The sequence below is a fragment of the Pseudorca crassidens genome, chromosome 20 (genome assembly GCF_039906515.1).
Source record: "Pseudorca crassidens isolate mPseCra1 chromosome 20, mPseCra1.hap1, whole genome shotgun sequence".
Taxonomy (NCBI): domain Eukaryota; kingdom Metazoa; phylum Chordata; class Mammalia; order Artiodactyla; family Delphinidae; genus Pseudorca; species Pseudorca crassidens.
In genome coordinates this window covers 5,686,254-5,706,788 of record NC_090315.1, presented here as the reverse complement: position 1 = coordinate 5,706,788, position 20,535 = coordinate 5,686,254, and the positions used below count along the sequence as shown (strand labels likewise).

Sequence of the window (20,535 nt, the reverse complement as noted above, 5' to 3'; positions counted from 1 at the left end):
GAAAGGGGAGAGCTCCTGGGGTCCATTTTAAAAGGCCCTCCCCTCATTTCCGGCCGCTGCTGCCAGCCTTGGCTGGGCGCCTGGATCCTGTTGCTATGACGACAGGAAGAGGCGGTGGCGGCGGCAAGCGATGCTGTGGAGAGATGGAGGCTAGTGGGGGTGGGGGGGTGGCTTTGAAATGGGGATGGGGGTAGGGAGCAGGGGCTGGGGATGCGGGTGGGGGAGGAGGCAGGGGTATCCTTTATCTCCGACCTCCTTCGTTCATCTGAGACTGGCCCCTCTCCTATTTTTCTCCGGCTTCCTTTTGATGCTTCCCCAGTTTCTACCTCTGTCTCGTTCCCTGGGTCTCTCTCTCTCCCAGTCTCAGTCTCTCCCCATCTGTCTCTCTCTTTGGGTCCCTCTCTTTCCTTCTGCATCTGCCTTTCTATCTCCGGGCACCTTCTGCCACTCAGACCCCTCTCCCCTAAATTTTTAAAATTTTCTCTCTCTTCTCTCTCTCTCTCTGTCTCTCTGTCTCTCTGTCTCTCTGTCTCTCTCTCTCTCTCTCGCATTCTTCTCTCTGTTAAGACCTTTGCCCCATCCCCAATTTCTCTCCCCACTTTTTCTTTCTTTCTCTCCCTCTCTCTCTCTCCCATCCTCGCAGTCTCTCTCTGTCTTTCTCTCCCCATCTGTCTCTCCTCCCCCTCTCTGGATGACTCTCTCTCTGTCCCTTCTTTCCTTCTGTTACCCAGATCCTGACCCCCATCCTCTCCCTCGCCCCAATCTTTCCCCATCCCCCATTTCTTCCCCAGTCTCTGCGTTTCTCTGTTTGCATCTCTGCCTCTGTCCCCTTCTCTCTCTGGATATTTCTCTGTGTGTGTGTGTGTCTCCCTCTCCAACTTCCTTCTGCTACCAGCCGCTGCCTCCCCCAAATTTCTCCCTCCCCCATTTCTGTTTCCCCGACTCTGGGTCTCTCTCTTTCCGCTTCTCCTGGCTCTGTCTCTCTCCCTCCCTCTCTGGGTCTCTCTCTTTTTCCCCAGCTTCTTTCTGCCACCCAGACCCTGCCCCCCATCACTTCCCTCCCCCCAATCCATCTCCTCTCCGTGGCTCCCCCATCCTCAGCGGCTCCCCTCCCCCTCCCTCCCTCCTCCTTCCCTCTCTCGTCCTCCAGCTCCGCACTTTACCCAGCGACACGGGAACCAAATTGTCTCCTCACCTTCTTTTCCCCCATCCCGACCCCCTCTCCCTCGGGGCCCGAGCTCAGAGCTGCCCCTCAGCCTCCCCTCCCACCTCAACACCCATTCCCCGGACGCCTCTTCATCTCCACCCCCCAACCAGGTCGGACGCCTGGGTCCCTCGCTGCTGGGGGAGGGGGAGCAGTGAGAATTGGGAGCCACAAGGGTTTTCCTGGGGGGGTTGCCGACGGGGGCTCAGCGTCCCCTCCCCCGTGCATCGGAGAGTTGACCTATCGTTAACAGAGGTGAGAGAGATCTTTTTATTAATCGGAGGTGGGTGGATGTAAAATGAAGGCTCTGTGACCCCCTAATTCTGGAGGAAGGAGCTGGTCCCCTTCAGAGGGAGAGGGGATGATGACCCCTCTCCCATCCCGGAGCTTTCGAATTGGGGGTGTCCCCTGCTCCCTCCTTTGCTGCCGCTGACAGATGGACTAAAGGAAGAACCCCTAAAACCAAGCAGAGTGCCCCCCAAATCGACAAAATGAAAAGATCTTCGAATCTTTATATGATGAAGAATTTCCATCCTTCGCCTCCCCTCTCCATCCCCTCCTTATCCCGCGTCCTAGGGGGCCCAGCAGGGGAATGGGCACATCCTGTGGTCACAGGCTCACCCTCCCACCCCCCTTGGAGGCAGAAATCTGCTAGGACAGTGGAGGTGGTGGTGCTGGTGGTGAGGGGGCACAGAAGCGGGGAGAAGAGGCCGAGAGATGGAGAGGAGAGGAAACTCAGCGTCTTTCTGGAGAGGAAAGACAGGAAGTGGCCAGAAGTGAGGCCAGGGAGGCCACAGGGATGTCAGTGTCCAGGGCACTGTTGAATGGGGCCAGGGCAGGGGCCGTGCGTGGGCAGGCAGGAGTGGAGGTGAGGAGAGAACACACGTGTGGGGCACTAGGCCCAGTTGCCATGGAGACACCCCCCCCATAGACAACCTTTCCAACACCCCTCCTTGGAGCAGACCCAGTGAGGGCCAGCTGATGGGGGCGGAAGAGGCCAAGGTCACCCTGGTACTGGGACCCAGAATCAGGTTTGTTTGTTTGTTTGTTTCCTCCTCTAAGGCTTCCAGGCTCTTAACTAGAATAGGGGGTTTGGGGGAAGAAGTCTAGGATAGATAGAGTGAGTGGTGGAAGCTGGTAAGGGATGCATGCCTGGAAGGAGGGTTGGGGTAAGGTGGAAAAGGCAGGGCAGGGGGCGTGGTGATGGGGTGCTGTGGGAGAGGAAAATGAATGGACCCTTGGTGGCTGCAGAGTGGGAAATTATTCCCAACTGAAAGAGAGTTGTGGTCTTGTGGATCAAATTTTTCTAAGAGGCACTGTCTATGGAGGGGATCTTTTGAAATTTGGAAGAAAACTGAGTGTATGGTGTATGTTCCTGCACAGGTGAAATAGAAGGGGGAGTTCTGGGGGTGTTCCCAAGAAGGGAAGTCTGAGGGAGACATGAAGGGGATTCTCCTGAGCACAAGCGATGCTGGGAGCTAGAGTAGGTGGAGGAGGGTGGCAAGAGTGAAGGGGATTCTTTGTGATGTAAGAGAAGTCAGGGTGTGTGTGGGGGAGGTTCTTATAAGTTCAAGAGACAGCGGGATGTCGAAGTGAGCTGGGGAGATCTGGAATTGGGGGGTTCATCCCCATAACAAGGGCTATGGAGAGGAGATTTGGAGGTCGTGGGAGATGGTGGAAGGGCAGAGGAAGGGGGTGGGGGATGCTGGGTAGAGTGGGGGGATTTCCTTCCACAACAGTGAATATGCAGGTCAGAGCTTGGGAGATTTCTGAATGGAGAGGAATTTGGGGTCTAGAGAAAGGGATTCCTGTGAGTAGAAAATGCCCTGCAACTCACGGAAGAAATTTTTCTTAATGGAGGAGAAAGTGATGGCTATGAGGAGTTTGTCTAAGTTGTAGAGATACTGAGGACCAGATTTGGAAGACTCCTATAAGCAAACGAAAGAGTGGAGTATTTTCCTTGAGTCAAAGACATAGTAGGGGATGGGAGAGTGGTCCAAGGAAGACAAGTGGGGCGGTTAGAGGGAATGTGATGGAGATGGGGGGCATTCTTCTAATCCAGGGGGTCCAGCGGTGTTGGATTCTTTAAAAGAATCCCCCGGGGAAGTTTTAAAAACCTAGATGCTCAGGGCCACACCCCAGACCAATGAAATCGGAATTTCTCAAGTATCAGTTCCTCTGGTGGTTTCAAGGTACAACCAAGGTTGAGAACCCTGGTCCAGAGACGTAGGGTTCTGAGTGGGGTAGGGGTTCCCATGCAGAGGAGACTGTGGAGGTGGGGTGGTAGTGATGACAACTGTGTGGTTTTCTGAGTTGTGCAAACTGTGGGGATGAGTTTGGAAGATCTGAGTTCTGTTGTGTTTGTTGTTTTTGTTTTTTCAGCTGAGGAGAGATTGAGAGATTTATTTTTCCTAAGTAGGGGCCATAGTAGGTGAAGTGGTGGGCCTTGCAGGGGAAGGTAGGGAGTGGGTAGAGCTTTATGAGAACATTTTATAAGAAATGAGGAACAGGACAGGGGTTCCTGGGGAGGAAGAGGCACTGGGGGCTGGAGTGAGGGACGCTTTCCCTGTGGGGAGGACGGTGAGACCGGGGGGGGCGGAGCTGGAGGGGCCTGGAGGCGTGTCCTACGGCACTCAGGACATAGGTGGGGTATGTCTCAGAGTGGGATTAGTGGGAAGAATTTCTTGGACGCAGGGAGATTGTTTTTCAGAGAAGTGGCAGTGGCAAGCAGAGTGGAAGGAGTTTCTTCAACCGAGGAAAGAGTGGGGTTTCTTTGGGGGGCTGGGGTGCAGGTAAAGGGGTGTCCAGGGAGGTGAGCCCTCCTGTCTAATCCTTTATCTCGCTCCCTGCCCTCCACCAGCTGCCGACCATGGCTGCCTTCTGACCCCGTCCCCGGCCTCAGCCTCCTCCTCGCCGCCCCCTCCCCAGCCCCTGGCCCCGGGCCCCCCACTTCTGCCTGCGCTGTGACCCCCCCAGCCGCCGGCACGGCCCCGCCCCCGCTGCCCCGGTGGTGGCCCACGGCCCCCCGGCTGCCCGTGGTCAAACTGGAGTCGCTGAAGCGCTGGAACGAAGAGAGGGGCCTCTGGTGCGAGAAGGGGGTGCAGGTGTTGCTCACCACGGTGGGCGCCTTCGCAGCCTTCGGCCTCATGACCATTGCCATCAGCACGGACTACTGGCTCTACACGCGCGCCTTCATCTGCAACACCACCAACCTCACGGCTGGCGACGACGGGCCCCACCACCGCGGGGGCAGTGGCTCCTCGGAGAAGAAGGACCCCGGCGGACTCACCCATTCGGGCCTCTGGAGGATCTGCTGCCTGGAAGGTAGGGTGGAGGGGGCCCCGGCCTTGCGCCCCTCCATTTGCGGCCCGGCCCCTCGTCCCATCCGCGGCCGGCTGGGCTTCCTCCCTGGGAAATCTCCCAGTTTGCTGTGGTCCCCACTGCGGCCTCCCGTCTCCTCCTGGGACTCCTTGCCACGCCTGCCCACACACCTTCCCCCGTCCTTCTCACTCTTCTCTGCGTCCTGACCCTCTTCTGAATCCCGCCCCCCCTCGCCTCGACCCTCCCCGACCCTCCCCATCCACGCCTCTCCGTCACTCGGCACGTCCTGCGCCCCCTCCGCTCGGGACCGGCCTAATCTTATCTTTCCTTCATTCGTGGGGAAAGCCCCCTCTCCTCCCTCCCTCTCACCCCTGTGGGTGCCTGGCCTCCCTGCGTGAGGGGCTCCCTCTGCCTCGATTCCAGCACTGGCACGCTCTGCTTTGCCTCCCCGCTTCCCGCTCACCCTTGAGCTGGGCCCCCCTCCTCCTTTTGCCCTTTGCATCTTCTCTCCCCCACGTCCTACCTCTGCCCTCTGAGCGCCCCTACCTCTTATGGACCCAGTCACAGCGTCTTCCCCATCTCCTCCGTCCCTTTGGCCTCACTTTGGCTGTTTCTCTCCTAAAACATCCTGCCCTAACTGCCCGTAACTCACGGCCCTCTCCTCTTTCCTCTCTGTGGCTTGTCCTCCGGCGGATCTTGTCTGCCCGCCTCTCCCTCCCCATCAGGCCTCCCAGCCTCCCCTGCGGGTCCTTGTCCTCCTTGGTCTTTAGAAGCTTCTGCCTCATCTTCCCTCCATTCATCCTCCCTTTGACGTCCTCCTTCCAGACCCTGTTTCTTGACGATGAGGCCACCGCCTCTTCTAATCTCCATCTTTGCTCTTTGCTTGGTCCTACTCTCCTTGCAGGCTCCCTCCCAGCTGGCTCCCTTGGCCTCCCATCTCCCCACGCCAGGCCTCTTCCTCTTAGCAACTCCTCTGTTTGTTTTGCTCTCAGCTTTGCTATTTCTTTCCACATAGCGTGGAAGTGATGGGCTGGGAAGCAGGACACCTGGGTTCCAGTCCTCCTGTGCATCTATCCCCCTGTGTGCTCACTATCTTGTCACCTCCCCAAGCCTCAGGGCCCTGGTTGCAACATGAAGGAGTGGGACCAGCCAATCCCCAATTTCCCCCTCCAGGGCCAAAAAGATCAAAATCCCTTCACTTCTCTTTTTATCCCTCTCTTTTCCCCATCTTTTCCTCCTCCGTTTTGCTGGGCACTCTTTTTTTTTTTTTTTTTAATTTTTGGCTGCGTTGGGTCTTCACTGCTGCGCGTGGGGCTTTCTCTAGTTGCGGCGAGCGGGGGCTACTCTTGGTTGTGGTGCGCGGGCTTCTCATTGAGGTGGCTTCTCTTGTTGCGGAGCACGGGCTCTAGGCGCGCGGGCTTCAGTAGTTGTGGCACGAGGACTCAGTAATTGTGGCTCATGGGCTCTAGAGCGCAGGCTCAATAGTTGTGGCAAAGGGACTTAGTTGCTCAGCGGCATGTGGGAATCCTCCCGGACCAGGGCTCGAACCCGCATCCCCTGCATTGGCAGGTGGACCCTTAACCGCTGCACCACCAGGGAAGTCCCTTGCTGGGTACTCTTGATGAGCAAGGAATGTTATTATCTCATTTAATCCTATGGGAGGGGGGCGGCAGGGCACCACCCTCCTGTTGAGGATGAGGAAACCGAGGCTCAGAGATGTTAAGCTACTTGCCCAAGGTAACCCAGCTGTGACTGGGGAAGAGCCAAGAGAACTCAGATCTGATGGATGGGATTTGCAGATATGCTTTGTCTGGTGTGTGGAGTGTTTAAAACTGAAACCAAAATCTGAATCGGTTGCCAACATTTAAAAATAGGGAGATTGCACATTGAAAATCCGATTTCCAGCTTCTTTTGAACTAGTGGAAGATCTGACAACACGGGGCCAGTATCCTGCAGTGGCCACGGTTGGCTGGATCCGAGTAGCAGCTGCTTCCTCAGATCAGGCATGAGGGTCTCCCTTTCTCCTGTCACCTCTGGTCCCTATTGCCTCACACCCATCCAGTTTTCTCATTATGTTATAATTTGACACCCAGTTTCTCATTATACACTGATGGACAGTGTACAGCAAGTAGCAGTCATTCCATGTATTCATCCCCTCCTCAACAACCGCTATTTATTGAGTTTATACTGTGTGCCAGACGCTGTTCGTGATTCTGGAGCTATAGACGTGGAAGGAGAAAAAAACCAACAGCAAAGAAACCTGTTTTTTTTTTTTTTTAACTTTTTATTTTATATTGGAGTATAGCCAATTAACAATGTTGTGATAGTTTCAGATGCACAGCAAAGCAACTCAGCCATACATATACATGTATCCATTCTCCCCCAGACTCCCCTCCATCCAGGCTGCCACACAACATTGAGCAGAGTTCTCTGTGCTCTACAGTAGGTCCTTGTTGGTTACCCTTTTTTTTTTTTTTTTTTTTGCGGTACGCGGGCCTCTCACTGTTGCGGCCTCTCCCGTTGCGGGGCACAGGCTCCGGACGCGCAGGCTCAGCGGCCGTGGCTCACGGGCCCAGCCGCTCTGCGGCATGTGGGATCTTCCTGGACTGGGGCACGAAACTGCGTCCCCTGCATCGGCAGGCGGACTCTCAACCACTGCGCCACCAGGGAAGCCCTTGGTTACCCATTTTAAATATAGCAGTGTGTACATGAAAGACTGCTGTTTTTATATGTCTTATATTCTAGGAGGAGAGACAGATAATCAGGGAGATAAGTAAATACAACACCTAGGGTGTTAGAGCTGAGTACAAAGGAGGAAAAAGAGCAAGGGAGGGGATGGGAAGTGTTAGGGGCAAGGGTGTGAAACTGCAGAAATTGGAGATAAAGGGGACTGAGCAGGTGACATCCGAGGCGTAGGCTAAATGAGCCCAGAGATGGAGCCATGTGGCTTCTGGAGGGAAACGCTTCAGGCTGTAGAAACATTGCTCAGGCTCTGCAGTGGGAATGTGCCTTGTGTCTGACCATCATGGGAGGCCCGCGTGGCCCAGGCAGAGGTGGTGAGGAGGGACATGGTAGGAGGTGCAGTCAAGGCGATACCACGAGCTTCCAGGTCCTGGAATGTAATTTGCTTTCCACATCGGAGGGGAGGAGTGACAGGAGCTGGCTTAAATGTTAAGGGCATCGCTCTTGCTGCTGTGTTGGGTATTTAGGAGGAAAGGAAAAGGGAGAATGGGAGGTGGCTTATCGGGGTGGGAGCCGTAGAGTTTGGGTTTCAACTGTGAGTATGTTCTGCCGCTACAGCGGGCAGGAATTGCTGGTGGGGCAGTTGTAGGATATGAGAGAGAAGTGTCGGGGCGTCTCAAAAGCGGGGTTTCCCAACCTCAGCGCTGTTGACATTTGGGGGTGGATAATTCCGTGTTGCGGCTGTGGGCTGGGGTTGGGGGGTGCGTCCTGCGTGTTGTAGGATGTGTGGCAGCATCCCTGGGCTCTACCTTTTAAACACCAGCAGCATCCACCGGTGTGGACACCAAAATTGTCAACTGTCTCCAGACTAGGAATAAAATCGCCCCTCATTGAGAGTCACTGCTCTAAGGCTGTGGCCTGAGCACCGGAGAATGTGGTCGGGTAGGGGTGGGGGAGGTTCATCTGCTGGAACAGCTGGTATTTTATTGTATTTGTTTTATTTTCTCTTACCCAATTTATTATAAGGAGGGCTATCATGAGCTCAGTTTTGGACATGTTAAATTGAGGTGCCTTTACCCAAAAAAATTACAAAAATAAATTGAGGGTGCCTATTTGAGATACTGTGTAGGACAGGAGTCAGTATAGGAAAGGACTCACAAAGTGCCGTACATTCAGTTTCTTAGGCTTTGTGGGGCGTGTGATCTCTGTTGCTGCTACTCCTTAAAATAGCCAGAGATGATGCGTGAGTGGATGAGTGTGGCTGGGTTCCAATTAAACTTCCTTTACAGGCACTGACATTTGAATTTTATATCATTTTCACGTACCACGAGATAGTCTTCTCTGACAGCTTTTCAATCATTAAAAAAAAAAAAAAAATGTAAAACCCATTCTTTGCTGGATTTGGCAGGCTGGGTTCAGCCTGTGGGTCATAGTTTGCTGACCCCCTGATCTAGGATGTTAGCGATATGATATATGAGGTCAGAGTTCAGGGGAGAGTCTGGGCTGGTGGGCGGGTCATGGCATGTGGATGGATGAGCAGAGACAGAAACAAACCAAAAAATTAGTTGAAGGGCTGAAGCCTGAGCTAGTCCAGTATTCAAAGACAATCAGAAAGATGAGAAGAGCCAGCAAAGGGAGCTGAGAAAGGAGTGACCACAGAGGTTTGGGGAAAATGAGGTAACTGGGTCCTGGGAGCCAAAGGAATTGTGTTAAGCAGGGGGTAAATGAAGGTAGACTTTATTGTTATTATAGTCATCACTCATGCGTCATTGGATGCTCACAATAATTCTGTGCGCTATGTACTACTATCACCCCCATCTCCTAGAAATGAATGCTTAAGGCTCAGAGAAGGAAAGCACCTTTCCCAAGGTCACACAGCTAATATGCAGTAGACTCTGGATCTGAATCCAGGTCTCTTTGGTTTCCCAGGAGTCAAAGCAATATAACCACTAGCCTCCATCCTATCGGGGATCCAGGGGTGTAGAAACTGCCCCCCCCGGGCCATTGCCCCCTGAAGACACTCTGTCCCCAGGAATTCTTAGGTCCCATCCTCTTGTCCCTCCGTCTTTCTGAGAAGTGCAGTAGAAAGTCGTGATTGGGACATAGACTCGAGAACAAGACTTATTGGGTTACTTCCTGTCTGCTGTGCACAGGAAGGTGACATTGAGCCATATATTCTACTTCTCTGTGCTTTATTTCCGTCATCGGTGAAATGGGGATTATAATGGCCCCTAACCCACAGGGCTGTGGAGCGAATTCAATGAGTTATTACATGTAAAGCATTCAAAAGGCCAGCAGGCACAGGGTAAAGGCTAGACTATGTCGTTTATATTCTGTTCTTCTTCTTCTCAGTATTATGAATTCAGATGACCAACCCCTGAGTGTCCCCTCCTTGATAACCCAGAAGTCCCCGCCTCCCAACCAGCACTGCCCAATAGAAACATCACACAAGCTGTCTACATAACTTAAATGTTTCTAGCTGTGGCATTAAAACAAGTACAAAGGGGAAGGTTCAATGAATCTAATTTAATAAATACAATTTATACAATATAATACATTAATATAAACGTTAGTAATACATTTTATCTAACCAAGCGTAGCCAAACCATTATTTTAACATGTTAGCAACATAACGATTATTAATGGAATAGTATGCATTTTTCTTCATACCAAATCTGAAATCTGGTGCCCATTTTACACTCACACTCCGTCTCAGTTGCCACATTTCAGGTGCCCCAGAACCAACCCCAGGGCTGGGGGATCCGTATGGGTCTAGCTCCCTTCTCAGGAATTTCAGCCTCCAGAATCTGGACCCACAGCCCAATTTATTCGAGCGGACTATATAGAGCCCCTGTTCTCAGCACTTTGCGTGCCTTATCTCATTGAACCCTCCCAGTTGCTCCAGGGGGAAGGTATTATTATCACCCGAGTTTGTCAGAGCAGGAAGCTGAAGGCCAGAAAGGGGAAGTGAGTCAGCCACATGGCCACCCAGCGTACGAGGGGCAGAGCCGTGGTCCTCGCCACAGTACACACCCCTACGCACCGCCCCCCATCCCGCTTCCCCACTCCCCCCCACCGCTGCCTGCCCGGGTCTGTGTTAGGCGGGCCCTGGGGAGACTCAGAGACGCATCACCACCATGCCTGCGCCTAAGGAGCTCCCAGCCCAGCTGGTCGGATAACACGCAGAGGCGTGCCGCGTAACCCCCGTGCGGTCCGCGCTTGACTCTGTCATTCGTGGGTCACTGAGTGCTCGCAAACCGTATGTGGTCATTATCACCATCCGCATTCTCCAAACGAGGAAGCCGAGGTTCAGGGGTGTCCAAGTCCCCAAAGCCACCCAGCTGGGAAGTGGCAGCCCTGGCATGTGAGTCCAGAGAATGTGATTCCAAAGCCCGTGCTCGTGGCTAACATAACCACTACACTCTACTGCCACAAATATGCTCACCTCTGGGACCTCTCTGGCGGTCCAGTGGTTAGAACTCTGCGCTTCCACTGCACAGGGCTTGATCCCTGGTTGGGGAACTAAGACCCCCGCAAGCCGCATGGCTTGGCCAGGAAAAAAAGAAAAAGAAAAGAAAATGCTCACCTTAAAAAAAAAAAAAAAGCTCACCTTTGAGGCCCAGAGTCTCCTCCCCATGACTTACCATCTATAGAACTGAGCAATTTCTTCAACTCTATGCCTCAGTTTCCTCACCTGTAAAGCAGGGATACTATCACTGCCTGGTATTTCTAAGGGCTGGTCATGCATACTGTGTTAATACCTACCTGTCAAATGCTTGGAGCCGTGCCTAGTGTGTGGTTAGCCCTCAGGACGTACTAGTTATCATTACTGCCAGCATGACTAGTCTGTGGAGAGTCTGCACGCAGTGTACTCTCCGTGCTCAATCTCATTGAGTTATCATTCATGTTTTGAGAGAAGTACTATAATCCTACTCAAGAAAGGAGAGAACTTGACCCCCCCCACCACACCATACTGGATGTGCTGATGGGTAAACATCTGCACTCAAAAGGTGCATCTTCATTCATTCATTCAATGGCTTTTTTTTTTTTTTAAGTAAAATGCCCAGAATGTGAAATGTACCATCTTAACCATTTTTAAAAGCACAGTTCAGTAATGTTAAGTAGATTCACATTGGGTACCCAAGCTCCAAAACTTTTCATCTTTCAAAACTGAAACTCTGTACCTATTCTTCCCTGCTCCCAGCCCCTGGCAACCATCATTCTACTTTCTGTCTCTGTGAATTTGATGACTCTAGATATCGCACATGAGTGGAATCATACAGTATTTGTATTTTTGTGACTGACTTAGTTCACTTGCATAATATCTTCAAGGTTCATCCAGGTTGTAGCATGTGTCAGAATTCCCTTCCTTTTAAAGGCTGAACAACATTCCATTCTACGTATATGCCACACTTTATCCGTTCATCCACTGATGGACACTTAGGTTACTTTTGGCTGTTGTGAATAATGCTGCCACGAAAATGGATGTACAAATATTTCTTAGAGACCTTGCTTTCAGTTCTTTTGAGTATATACCCAGAAGGGACTTGCTGGATCATATAGTAATTTTAATTTTTTGAGGAACCTCCATACTATTTTCCATAGCGACTGCACCATTTTATATTCCCACCAACAGTGCACATGGGTTCCAATTTCCCCACATCCTCAGCAACACTTATTTTCTGTTTCATTTTGTTTGTTTGCTTGTTTATAGTAGCCATCCTAATGGGATGGTATCTCATATCTGTGAGAGGGTATTTCACTGTTGTTTTGATTTGCATTTCCCTAACGATTAGTGATATGGAGGATCTTTTCATGTGCTTGTTGCCCATTCAATCATTCATACATAAAAATATTTATTAAGCACTTACTATGTGTTAGGCATTGCTCTAGATGTTGAAGAGTGGTGAACAGCCTATAAGCTTACATTCCAGTGGGGGCAAACTGCTGTGTGTTTGAATTCTGCTTCCACCACCCATCAGCTGTGAATTGATGAACCCTTGTTATGCCTCTGCTTCCTCATCTGGACAATGGCTATACGGCGTGGTATCAGCTGAACACTTAATTGTGTTCCAGGCAAAGTGCTAAATCTCTATACCTGGATTCAACCCTCACAACAACCCAGTGAGGTAGGTCCTAGTAGCCCCTTGTTATGGGAAAAGGGATCGAAGCAAATTGGCCCAAGTAAGGCCAACAAGGTCACAGAATAAGGACATGATGGATTCAGGCTTCATTATCAAGCAGTGCGACTCCAATTCTCAATGTTTGGTCACCGCACAACACCAATAACATTATCTATTTCGTGGATCTCCTGTGAGCTGTGGATGAGTTAATCCACCTAGGAAGCACTTAACAAATGGTAGCTCTTAGTGGAATTATTCACTGCCTTATAGTCCTTCTTTCCAATCTTTTCCTTTACCCCCATTTCTTTCCGTGTCATCTTTTGCCTCGAATCTCCCCTTCTGTCATCCTTATATTCATTCATAATTTAATTCTTTCAACACTCATTTCTTGAGGCCTCCTTTGTGCCAGGCAATGCTAGGGACACACGGAGGAATCAGACCCCATGCCCTCCCCCTGCAGGAACTCCTAGCGTGCTGAAGAAGATCATAAATCAAACCAATGCATGCTAAGAAGGTGGTAGTGCAGGGAGCTGCTACACCCCAGAATGGGTGGGAGGGGTGTGTGTGTGAGCGAAAGCTTCCTCAAGCTGGTGTCCCGTGCACTGCTCGCTTGCAAGGTAAGTTTTTCGCCAGTGAAGAAAGTAAGCAGAATGTTCTGCAGCATTGGGCAGTGGCCGGGAGGTTGGAAGGAGCCTGGAGAATTGAGGAAACAAAATGTATTTAAATTTATACTCATTTATACATCGGTCTGCAGCTGTGTAAGGAAGTGGGTTCTTAGGGGGAGGAAGGGGCTGAGACTGCAGGACCACTGGAGGCATACTGCACCCCTAGCGTGCCTCTGCTAGCTCCGACCTCTGCATCTCCTCCCAGAGGACCCCAGGTGCAGTGCGCAGAGAGCCGGGGAATCCCTCTCCCATATGGAGGATTGAAGAGACTACAACCCCGGTGATCCACTGGGGCTTCTCTCTCCTCACAATTGGACTCGAAGACTTTATAGGGCCTCATGGGAAATGTAGTCCTCCTGGCCCTCTGCCGCCTCTTCGTTTTCCCACGCATTTTCAACCGATTTTGAGTTGAAGAGTGACGACATGGCTGAAAGCAACGCCTTCTTTCTTACAGAGGTGGAAACAGAGGCCAGAGAGACTGTCCCTGTACAGGTTACAGGGCAAAAGTTCTTGTGGCCTTTTAGTGAGTGTTGGATGATTTCCTCCCTCCCTCCCTTCCTTTCTTTACCTTTTTTCTTTTTTTTAACTGGTAGGGAAACCGGGGCCGGGAGGTTGAAAGTTTGTCCCAGGTGCACAGACAGGATCAGGAGCCATTACTTCCTGTCTCCCAATCAGAAGGGGTTTGAGGAGGGTCCTTTCTTACCCGGGGTTTCCGCACTCTTAAGTGCCCACGACTATCACCTCCATTCCCCTCCAGGGTTGAAAAGAGGCGTCTGCGTGAAGATCAACCATTTCCCAGAGGACACGGACTACGACCATGACAGCGCGGAGTATCTGCTCCGTACGTGGGGGTCGGGGACAGAGTGGGGGGACTGCCGGGCTTGGGCAAGTGCGAGGGGAGAGGGGGCTGTGCTTCGGCACTTAGAACCACACGCAGAGATGAACTTGTCAGCCAATCCAAGCCCAGATACTGAGATCCTCTGGTCACCGATTGGCTCAGTGGTCTCTCCCGCCCCCTCCTCTCACCTTGGGGCGGGCTGAGAAGGGATCCCGGGAGCTGATTGGCCGTCGTGATGGCCTGGGTACTCGAGGCAGCTCAGTGCAGTGACTCTCTGGGTTGGGATTGGCCGCTGCGCCCTGGGGCCGTGAGGCAACCTGAGGCGCGGACGGCGCGGACGGGCCATTCTAGGGAGCTGGCTGGGGAAGCCTGTGGTGAGATTGGTTAGCTACCCCAAGAACGCGGCAAATCCAGAGTTATGATTGGCTGCGGCCTCAACAGGGCTCAGAAATCGCAGAATCTGGTTGCCTAGGGTTTGGGAGACGGTGGAAAGGACTGCAGAGAGAAGGGGAGAGAGAGAGAAGGGAGAAAGTAAGAGAAGAGAAACCCAGAGCTACAGATGAAGCCAGGCAGGAAGGGGTGGGGGGAGGGACAGAGAGGAGGAAGGGAAGAAGAGAGCGGGAGAGGGAGGGGGGGGGCAGGGGAAGAGAGAAGAGAAACCCAGAGAGATAGGTGAAGCCTGGCAGAAGGGGGGATGGGGTGGGAGGGAGAGAGGTATTTAGAGATTTGATTCAGAAAGATCTGGAGGAAGGAAAAAATGCGCAGGAGAGGAAGGGAAAGAGCGTGCGAGAAGGAAAAAGAGAGAGGGAGAGGGTCCACAGAGAAATAGAGAAGTTCCGAGGGGAAAAAAAAGAGAGAGGGAGAGTGATTAGAGAAATAAAAGGGAATAAAAATATGCCAGGAGAGAGAAAAATAGAGGAAGAAAGAAAAAGACACAGAAAAAGAGAGAGGCAATCAGATCGAGAAAGAGAAATTTTAAAGAGAAGAGAAAGTGAGACAATAACAGAAAATAACCAGGCAGAGAAGGAGAATTGGAGAGCCAGCGAGAGAGAAGCGGAGACGGAGGCAGCAGGAGGCGCGGGGCGCCAGGGGGCCAGGTGGCCGTGTCTGACGCCCTGGTTCCCACCCCCCATCTCTCCCCATACTCTCCTTTCTCCAGGAGTCGTCCGGGCCTCCAGCATTTTCCCCATCCTCAGCGCCATCCTGCTGCTGCTCGGGGGCGTGTGCGTGGCGGCCTCCCGGGTCTACAAGTCCAAGAGGAACATCATTCTGGGAGCAGGGATCCTGTTCGTGGCAGCAGGTGAGAGGCAGAGGGAGGGGGCGGCCCACCTGCGAGCGCGCACGTGTGTGTGTGAGCGCGCGCGCGCCTGCAAAGCTACCCTGCCCGGGCGCTCCCTGGGGCCCGGAGCCTTCCTAGGCTCTTCCCAAGCTCCATCGCCACCCGCTGGGCGAGGTAGGTGTCGCCTTCCGGTAGTCTTCTGGGCGAGTGAACCCAGCACAGACAGGTGTCTGTCTACCGCGTAATCCGGGATGCCAGGAGTTTAGATTCCAAAGCTTGCGGTCCAGGAGACGGAAGGGGAGGAGCTTGGGTGAGGGGGTGGGCCCTTGAGGCTGAATTGCGGTCTTGAAGACAGAGAAGACAGACCTGAGAGGGAGAAAGTGATTTGGATTCAGATGGGGAGGAGCCTGCTCTAGGGGGCGGGGCCTCGTGGGCTCCGGTGTACCCAAAAAGGGTCTGGTCCTGCGAAAGCATCCAGACCAACTCGGTAGTGAGGGAGGGCATTAAGGGGTAAGACCCCCTTTCTACTCGAAGTGAGTAGTATTGGGAAATTCGAGGAGTTAGCCTTTCTGAAGGGATGGAATCCAGAGGAGAAGGGGGAGGATTTAGCATAAACAGCAGGGGATGCTTTGGAGTTGGATCAAGATCTGCAGGGGGTGGGGCTTGGAGGATTTGAAAGACCGGGCTAACTACACCTGGGACGGGGGAGGAGCCTGACCGCGATCCTCAGGGGGCAGGGTTTAGCAAGCTGGAGGCGGGGCTTAGAGTAGACGGGAGACCTGCTTTAGTAAGAGTAGTATGGGGGAGACCTAGAATAGAGGATAATCATGAAAGAGTTCAGATCAGCCAGAGTCAGGGCCTAGAGAGTCAGAGCGGGATTACCTCATTAACTAAACGAGCGGAGGGTGAGGCCTAGGGAACACCAAGATTTATAAAGTTAAGAGTGGAGTTAGACCAATCAGGGTAGGGCCAGGAAACCCCAGCCAGGGTCATCTTATCAAGGGCAGAGTTTAGGCCAGCGAGGAAAGGGCCTGGGCCATCTGGGGAGGAGTTTAGACCATCTGGGGCAGGGCTTGGGCCATCCCGGAGGGATCTGGACCATTAAGGGTGATCCTAAACCTTCTGGGGTGGGCCCTGGACCAACTGGGGTGGGGTTTAGACCGACCAGGGTGGGCTTTCGACCAACAGAGTAGGACCTGAATTAGCTGGGGATGGTGGACCATCCGAAGCAGGATTTGGGGCCCTTCGGGGCGGGGCCTGGGCCACCTGGGAAGAAATTTAGACCATCTGGGAAGGGGCTTGGACCATCTGACGGTGGAGCTTAGGCCAACACGGGGCGGGGCCTGGGCTGGCCAGTGGGCGGGGCGGTCTGGACCATCTGGGGCGGGGCCTAGACCATCATGGGTGGAGCTCAGAGCGGGGCTGGGCCTGGGCCGGCGGGGACAGGCCGGGGCGGGGGCGGGGCCAGGGGTGGCCTCGAGGCTCCCGTCTGACCGTCCCCGCCCAGGCCTGAGCAACATCATCGGCGTGATCGTGTACATCTCGGCCAACGCGGGCGAGCCGGGCCCGAAGCGGGACGAGGAGAAGAAGAACCATTACTCGTACGGCTGGTCCTTCTACTTCGGCGGGCTGTCGTTCATCCTGGCCGAGGTGATCGGCGTGCTGGCCGTCAACATCTACATCGAGCGCAGCCGCGAGGCGCACTGCCAGTCTCGCTCGGACCTGCTCAAGGCCGGCGGGGGCGCGGGCGGCAGTGGCGGGAGCGGCCCCTCGGCCATCCTCCGTCTGCCCAGTTACCGCTTCCGCTACCGCCGCCGCTCCCGCTCTAGCTCCCGCTCCAGCGAGCCGTCGCCGTCGCGGGACGCGTCTCCCGGCGGTGCCGGGGGCCCGGGCTTCGCCTCCACGGACATCTCCATGTACACGCTCAGCCGCGACCCGTCCAAGGGCAGCGTGGCCGCGGGGCTGGCTAGCGCCGGTGCCGGCGGCGGGGCGTACGGCGGCGCGGCGGGGGGCGCGGGGGGCGGCGGCGGCGGCGGCGGCGGCGGCGGGGCGGGCTCAGAGCGGGACCGCGGGGGGGCGTCCGGCTTCCTCACGCTGCACAACGCCTTCCCCAAGGAGGCGGGCGGCGGCGTCACGGTCACGGTCACCGGGCCGCCCGCCGCGCCTGCGCCCGCCGCGCCCGCGCCCGCCGCGCCAGCCCCCGGGACCCTGGCCAAGGAGGCCGCCGCCTCCAACGGCAACACGCTCAACAGGAAAACCACACCCGTGTAGGGGCGCGACGGGGGGCGCCGAGGGGGGCGTGTCCGGGGCGCGTGCGCGGGCGCGCGTGCAACGAGGCTGCCGGGGGTCGGGGGTGCCCCCCTCCTTCCCCGTGAGCGCGCTGGAGACTGCTTGGTGCTCCCCCGCGCCCCCTCCCCACCTCTCGGGCGTGGGGGAGCGCCCGCCACCCTCCGAATCAGGGACCCTGAGGGAGGGGGAAGGGAAGGGAGGGGGCCGTTGGGAGGGAGCGTCGTGTTTTATTTATTTTTTGTGGGGGGGAGGGGGAGGGCTGTGGTGTTTTCTGCAGTTTTGAGATGTTTTCTTTTTAATGTTTTGCTGTGTGCATGTGGGGGCGGGGCACGGAGGAGGGACTCCCAGCCCAGCCCAACTCCTGGAGAGGGACCCATAACACACGACTATATAGTTATACCTGCAGACTATATATATGCTCTATGTAAAGAGACAGAAAGATAAAAGAGGGATGCAGAAAGGCAAAGTGACAAGGGACAGACGTGGGCATTCGTTCACTTCTTCACTCATCCTTCCACAAGGGCTTTAAAAGCACCTGCTGTGTACCAGCATGGCGCTGGGGAGGGAACGTAAACAGTCCCAGAGACAGACTTGATCATTCATTACCAGCAATTTATTTGTGTACTTAAGTGCCAGGCATTGTGCCAAATGCTGAGCCTACAGAAGGAGGGAAGTCAGATAGGGTCCCCAACATCCTCATAGAGTTTACATCTTGTGCATGAGACAGACATTAATCCAAGAAATGTATACACCACAGTAAGTTACAGTTAGGGCAAAGGAGAAATCCAAAATGCTCCTTCAGGGAGGCTTAGCCCAGTTTAAAAGGAAGGCATATTTTAGCTAACACAAAAGGATGACAAGAAGCCAGCCAGGTGAAGCCAGGGAAGTGTCTTAGCCAGAGAACAGCATATGCAAAGGCCCTGGGGCAGGAAGAGCTTCCAGAGAAGGCTAACATGTACTAGTGAGCCACATGCAGACGGAACAAGATGAGGCTGGAGATGAAGGCAGGGCCAGACTGCCCAGGGACTTGTAGGTCAGGTCAAGAGTTTAGATTTAATTTGAGGGCAGTGGGGAGACATGGAATGGCTTTAAACAGGATCATAACATGAATGCTACAGAAAGGGAGGAAGGAACTCAGAGATGAGAGTGAGAGGCAGAGACATGCTGAAATACAGCATCAGACACAGGCACTGGCCCTTCAAACTCTCACTCGTGGGAGGGAGCAGATAATCACACAAATACTGAAGCACAGGCATGGTGTCTGGTGTGCAGGAGAAACACTAGGACTTAGAGATTCATGTTTCACTCATCCATTAATTCAGCCATTCACTCCTTAACGTTTTTGAGCATCTGCTAATGTACCAGGCAGTGTATTAGTATCAGGATCCCCACTGGTGTTCTCAAGGAGGAGTCAAAAACCGAACTCCAGGCAGGGCGATCGGTGCTGTAACAGGGACCAGGCTGGGCAGCTTGACCAGAGAAGAAGAGACAGAGTGACCAACTGACAAGAGTGGGTAGTACTTGGGGAAACTTCCTGGAGAACATTAGACCCAGGCTGGGTTTCAAAAGGATGAGTGATGAAGGGGGTGAGGAGAGCTTTCATGGGAAAAAAACAACTCGAGTCAGCTTGGGGGGGGATATAAGAGCATGATGTATTGGGGACAGGGCTCATACTTTGGGGATGCAGAAGGTCAGGGTAGCGGTGGGAGATAAGACCAGAGAAGCAACTAGAAGCCAGAGTCTAAGGATGCTAGGGTTCCCGGCTGAGGAGTTTGGACTTTATTCTAAGGGTAGCAGGAGACACGGGAGAGCTTGGAGCAGGTGAAGGGCAGGATTAGACGTGGGTGTCAGAAGGAGGCACCTGGGATGTGGGAAAGGGCTAGACAGGAGGCCAGTGCTGTGGGATAGATGAGAAAGGGTGGCAGCTGAGCTGGGAAAGGTTTCTGGGGGTAGAGGGATGGGGGGAATGGATTTGAAGGTCACTGAGGACACAGAAGGGACAGTGCTCAGTGGGTTTCCCTTCATTTGCTCAGCAAAGATTTCCCAAGGTCCCCCATCTGCCAGGTCTTGTGATGGACTAGAAGACTGGAGGGCAGGGGACCAGGGAGGGATTCCATGGGGGCAATGTTGGAAAGAGATGCTGGGAAACAGAGGGAAAGGAATACAACTAGCGGGACAGAGGGGAACTTAGTGTAGGGATGATAAACGGAGGGAAGGACAGGGAGAGACAAATTTGGTGGAAGACGGGGGCAGAGCTGGCTAGGGGGTAGTGGATTCTAGAGTCCAAAGGCCAAACAAAGCAAGAAAGAGGTGGAGGATGGGCAGAAGGGAGAGCGGTGGGAAGGAGGGAAGGTGGGGGAGGAAGGATGAGGGCAACAGAGACCAAAACTAGGTGAGTCACAGGGACAAAGGAAAAGGACAAAGACACAGAAAGGTGATCCAGAAAGGAAAGGAAAACGGACAGGAGAGAGACTGCCACCAAGATACACAAGTCAAAACAGAGAAGTCGGGCTTCCCTGGTGGCGCAGTGGTTGAGAGTCCGCCTGCCGATGCAGGGGACACGGGTTCGTGCCCCGGTCCGGGAAGATCCCACATGCCGCGGAGCGGCTGGGCCCGTGAGCCATGGCCGCTGAGCCTGCGCGTCCCGAGCCAATGGGAGATGCCACAACAGTGAGAGGCCCGCGTACTGCAAAAAACAAAAAAAACAGAGAAGTCTCAGAGATGCAAATATATATATATATACACAGCAATGGAGGGGTAAAGCTGCAGAGAAAAACGCAGAGATGTGCCCAGAAAGAAATGTGGAGACACAGAAGCACGCACAGCGTATAGGAGCCATCTATTTCTTTTGTTTGTTTGTTTTCAGTATTCAATAAAGTCATTGAGTCCCAACCTGTTCTAGACCAGTCTAGGTGCAAGGAATGTGGTATGGAACAGATAGCCAAGGCTTTGCTCTCCTGGAACTCACAGGAGAGACACAATAAACAATATATATAAGAATTTCAGTTGCAGAGAAGTGTTTTTCAAATGAAGCAGGAAAGAGAGTTCCCTGGTAGCCTGGTGGTTAGGATTCCGGGCTTTCCCTGCCATGGCCAGGTTCAGTCCCTGGTGGGGGGAACTGAGATCCCGCAAGC

The 20,535-nt window shown here is 53.7% G+C and overlaps 1 protein-coding gene across 1 annotated transcript; it reads left to right on the top strand.

Annotated features, from left to right (window-relative positions):
• The first annotated feature begins 224 nt into the window (after nt 1-224).
• CACNG8 (calcium voltage-gated channel auxiliary subunit gamma 8) lies at nt 225-20,406 on the top strand. Its single transcript, XM_067719106.1, has 6 exons — nt 225-1,459; nt 2,167-2,235; nt 4,065-4,528; nt 13,753-13,836; nt 14,993-15,133; nt 16,620-20,406. Exons 2-6 carry the CDS (start codon nt 2,186-2,188, stop codon nt 17,381-17,383), a joined length of 1,503 nt encoding a protein of 500 aa, XP_067575207.1. The 5' UTR covers nt 225-1,459; nt 2,167-2,185; the 3' UTR covers nt 17,384-20,406.
• Nucleotides 20,407-20,535: the final 129 nt, after the last annotated feature.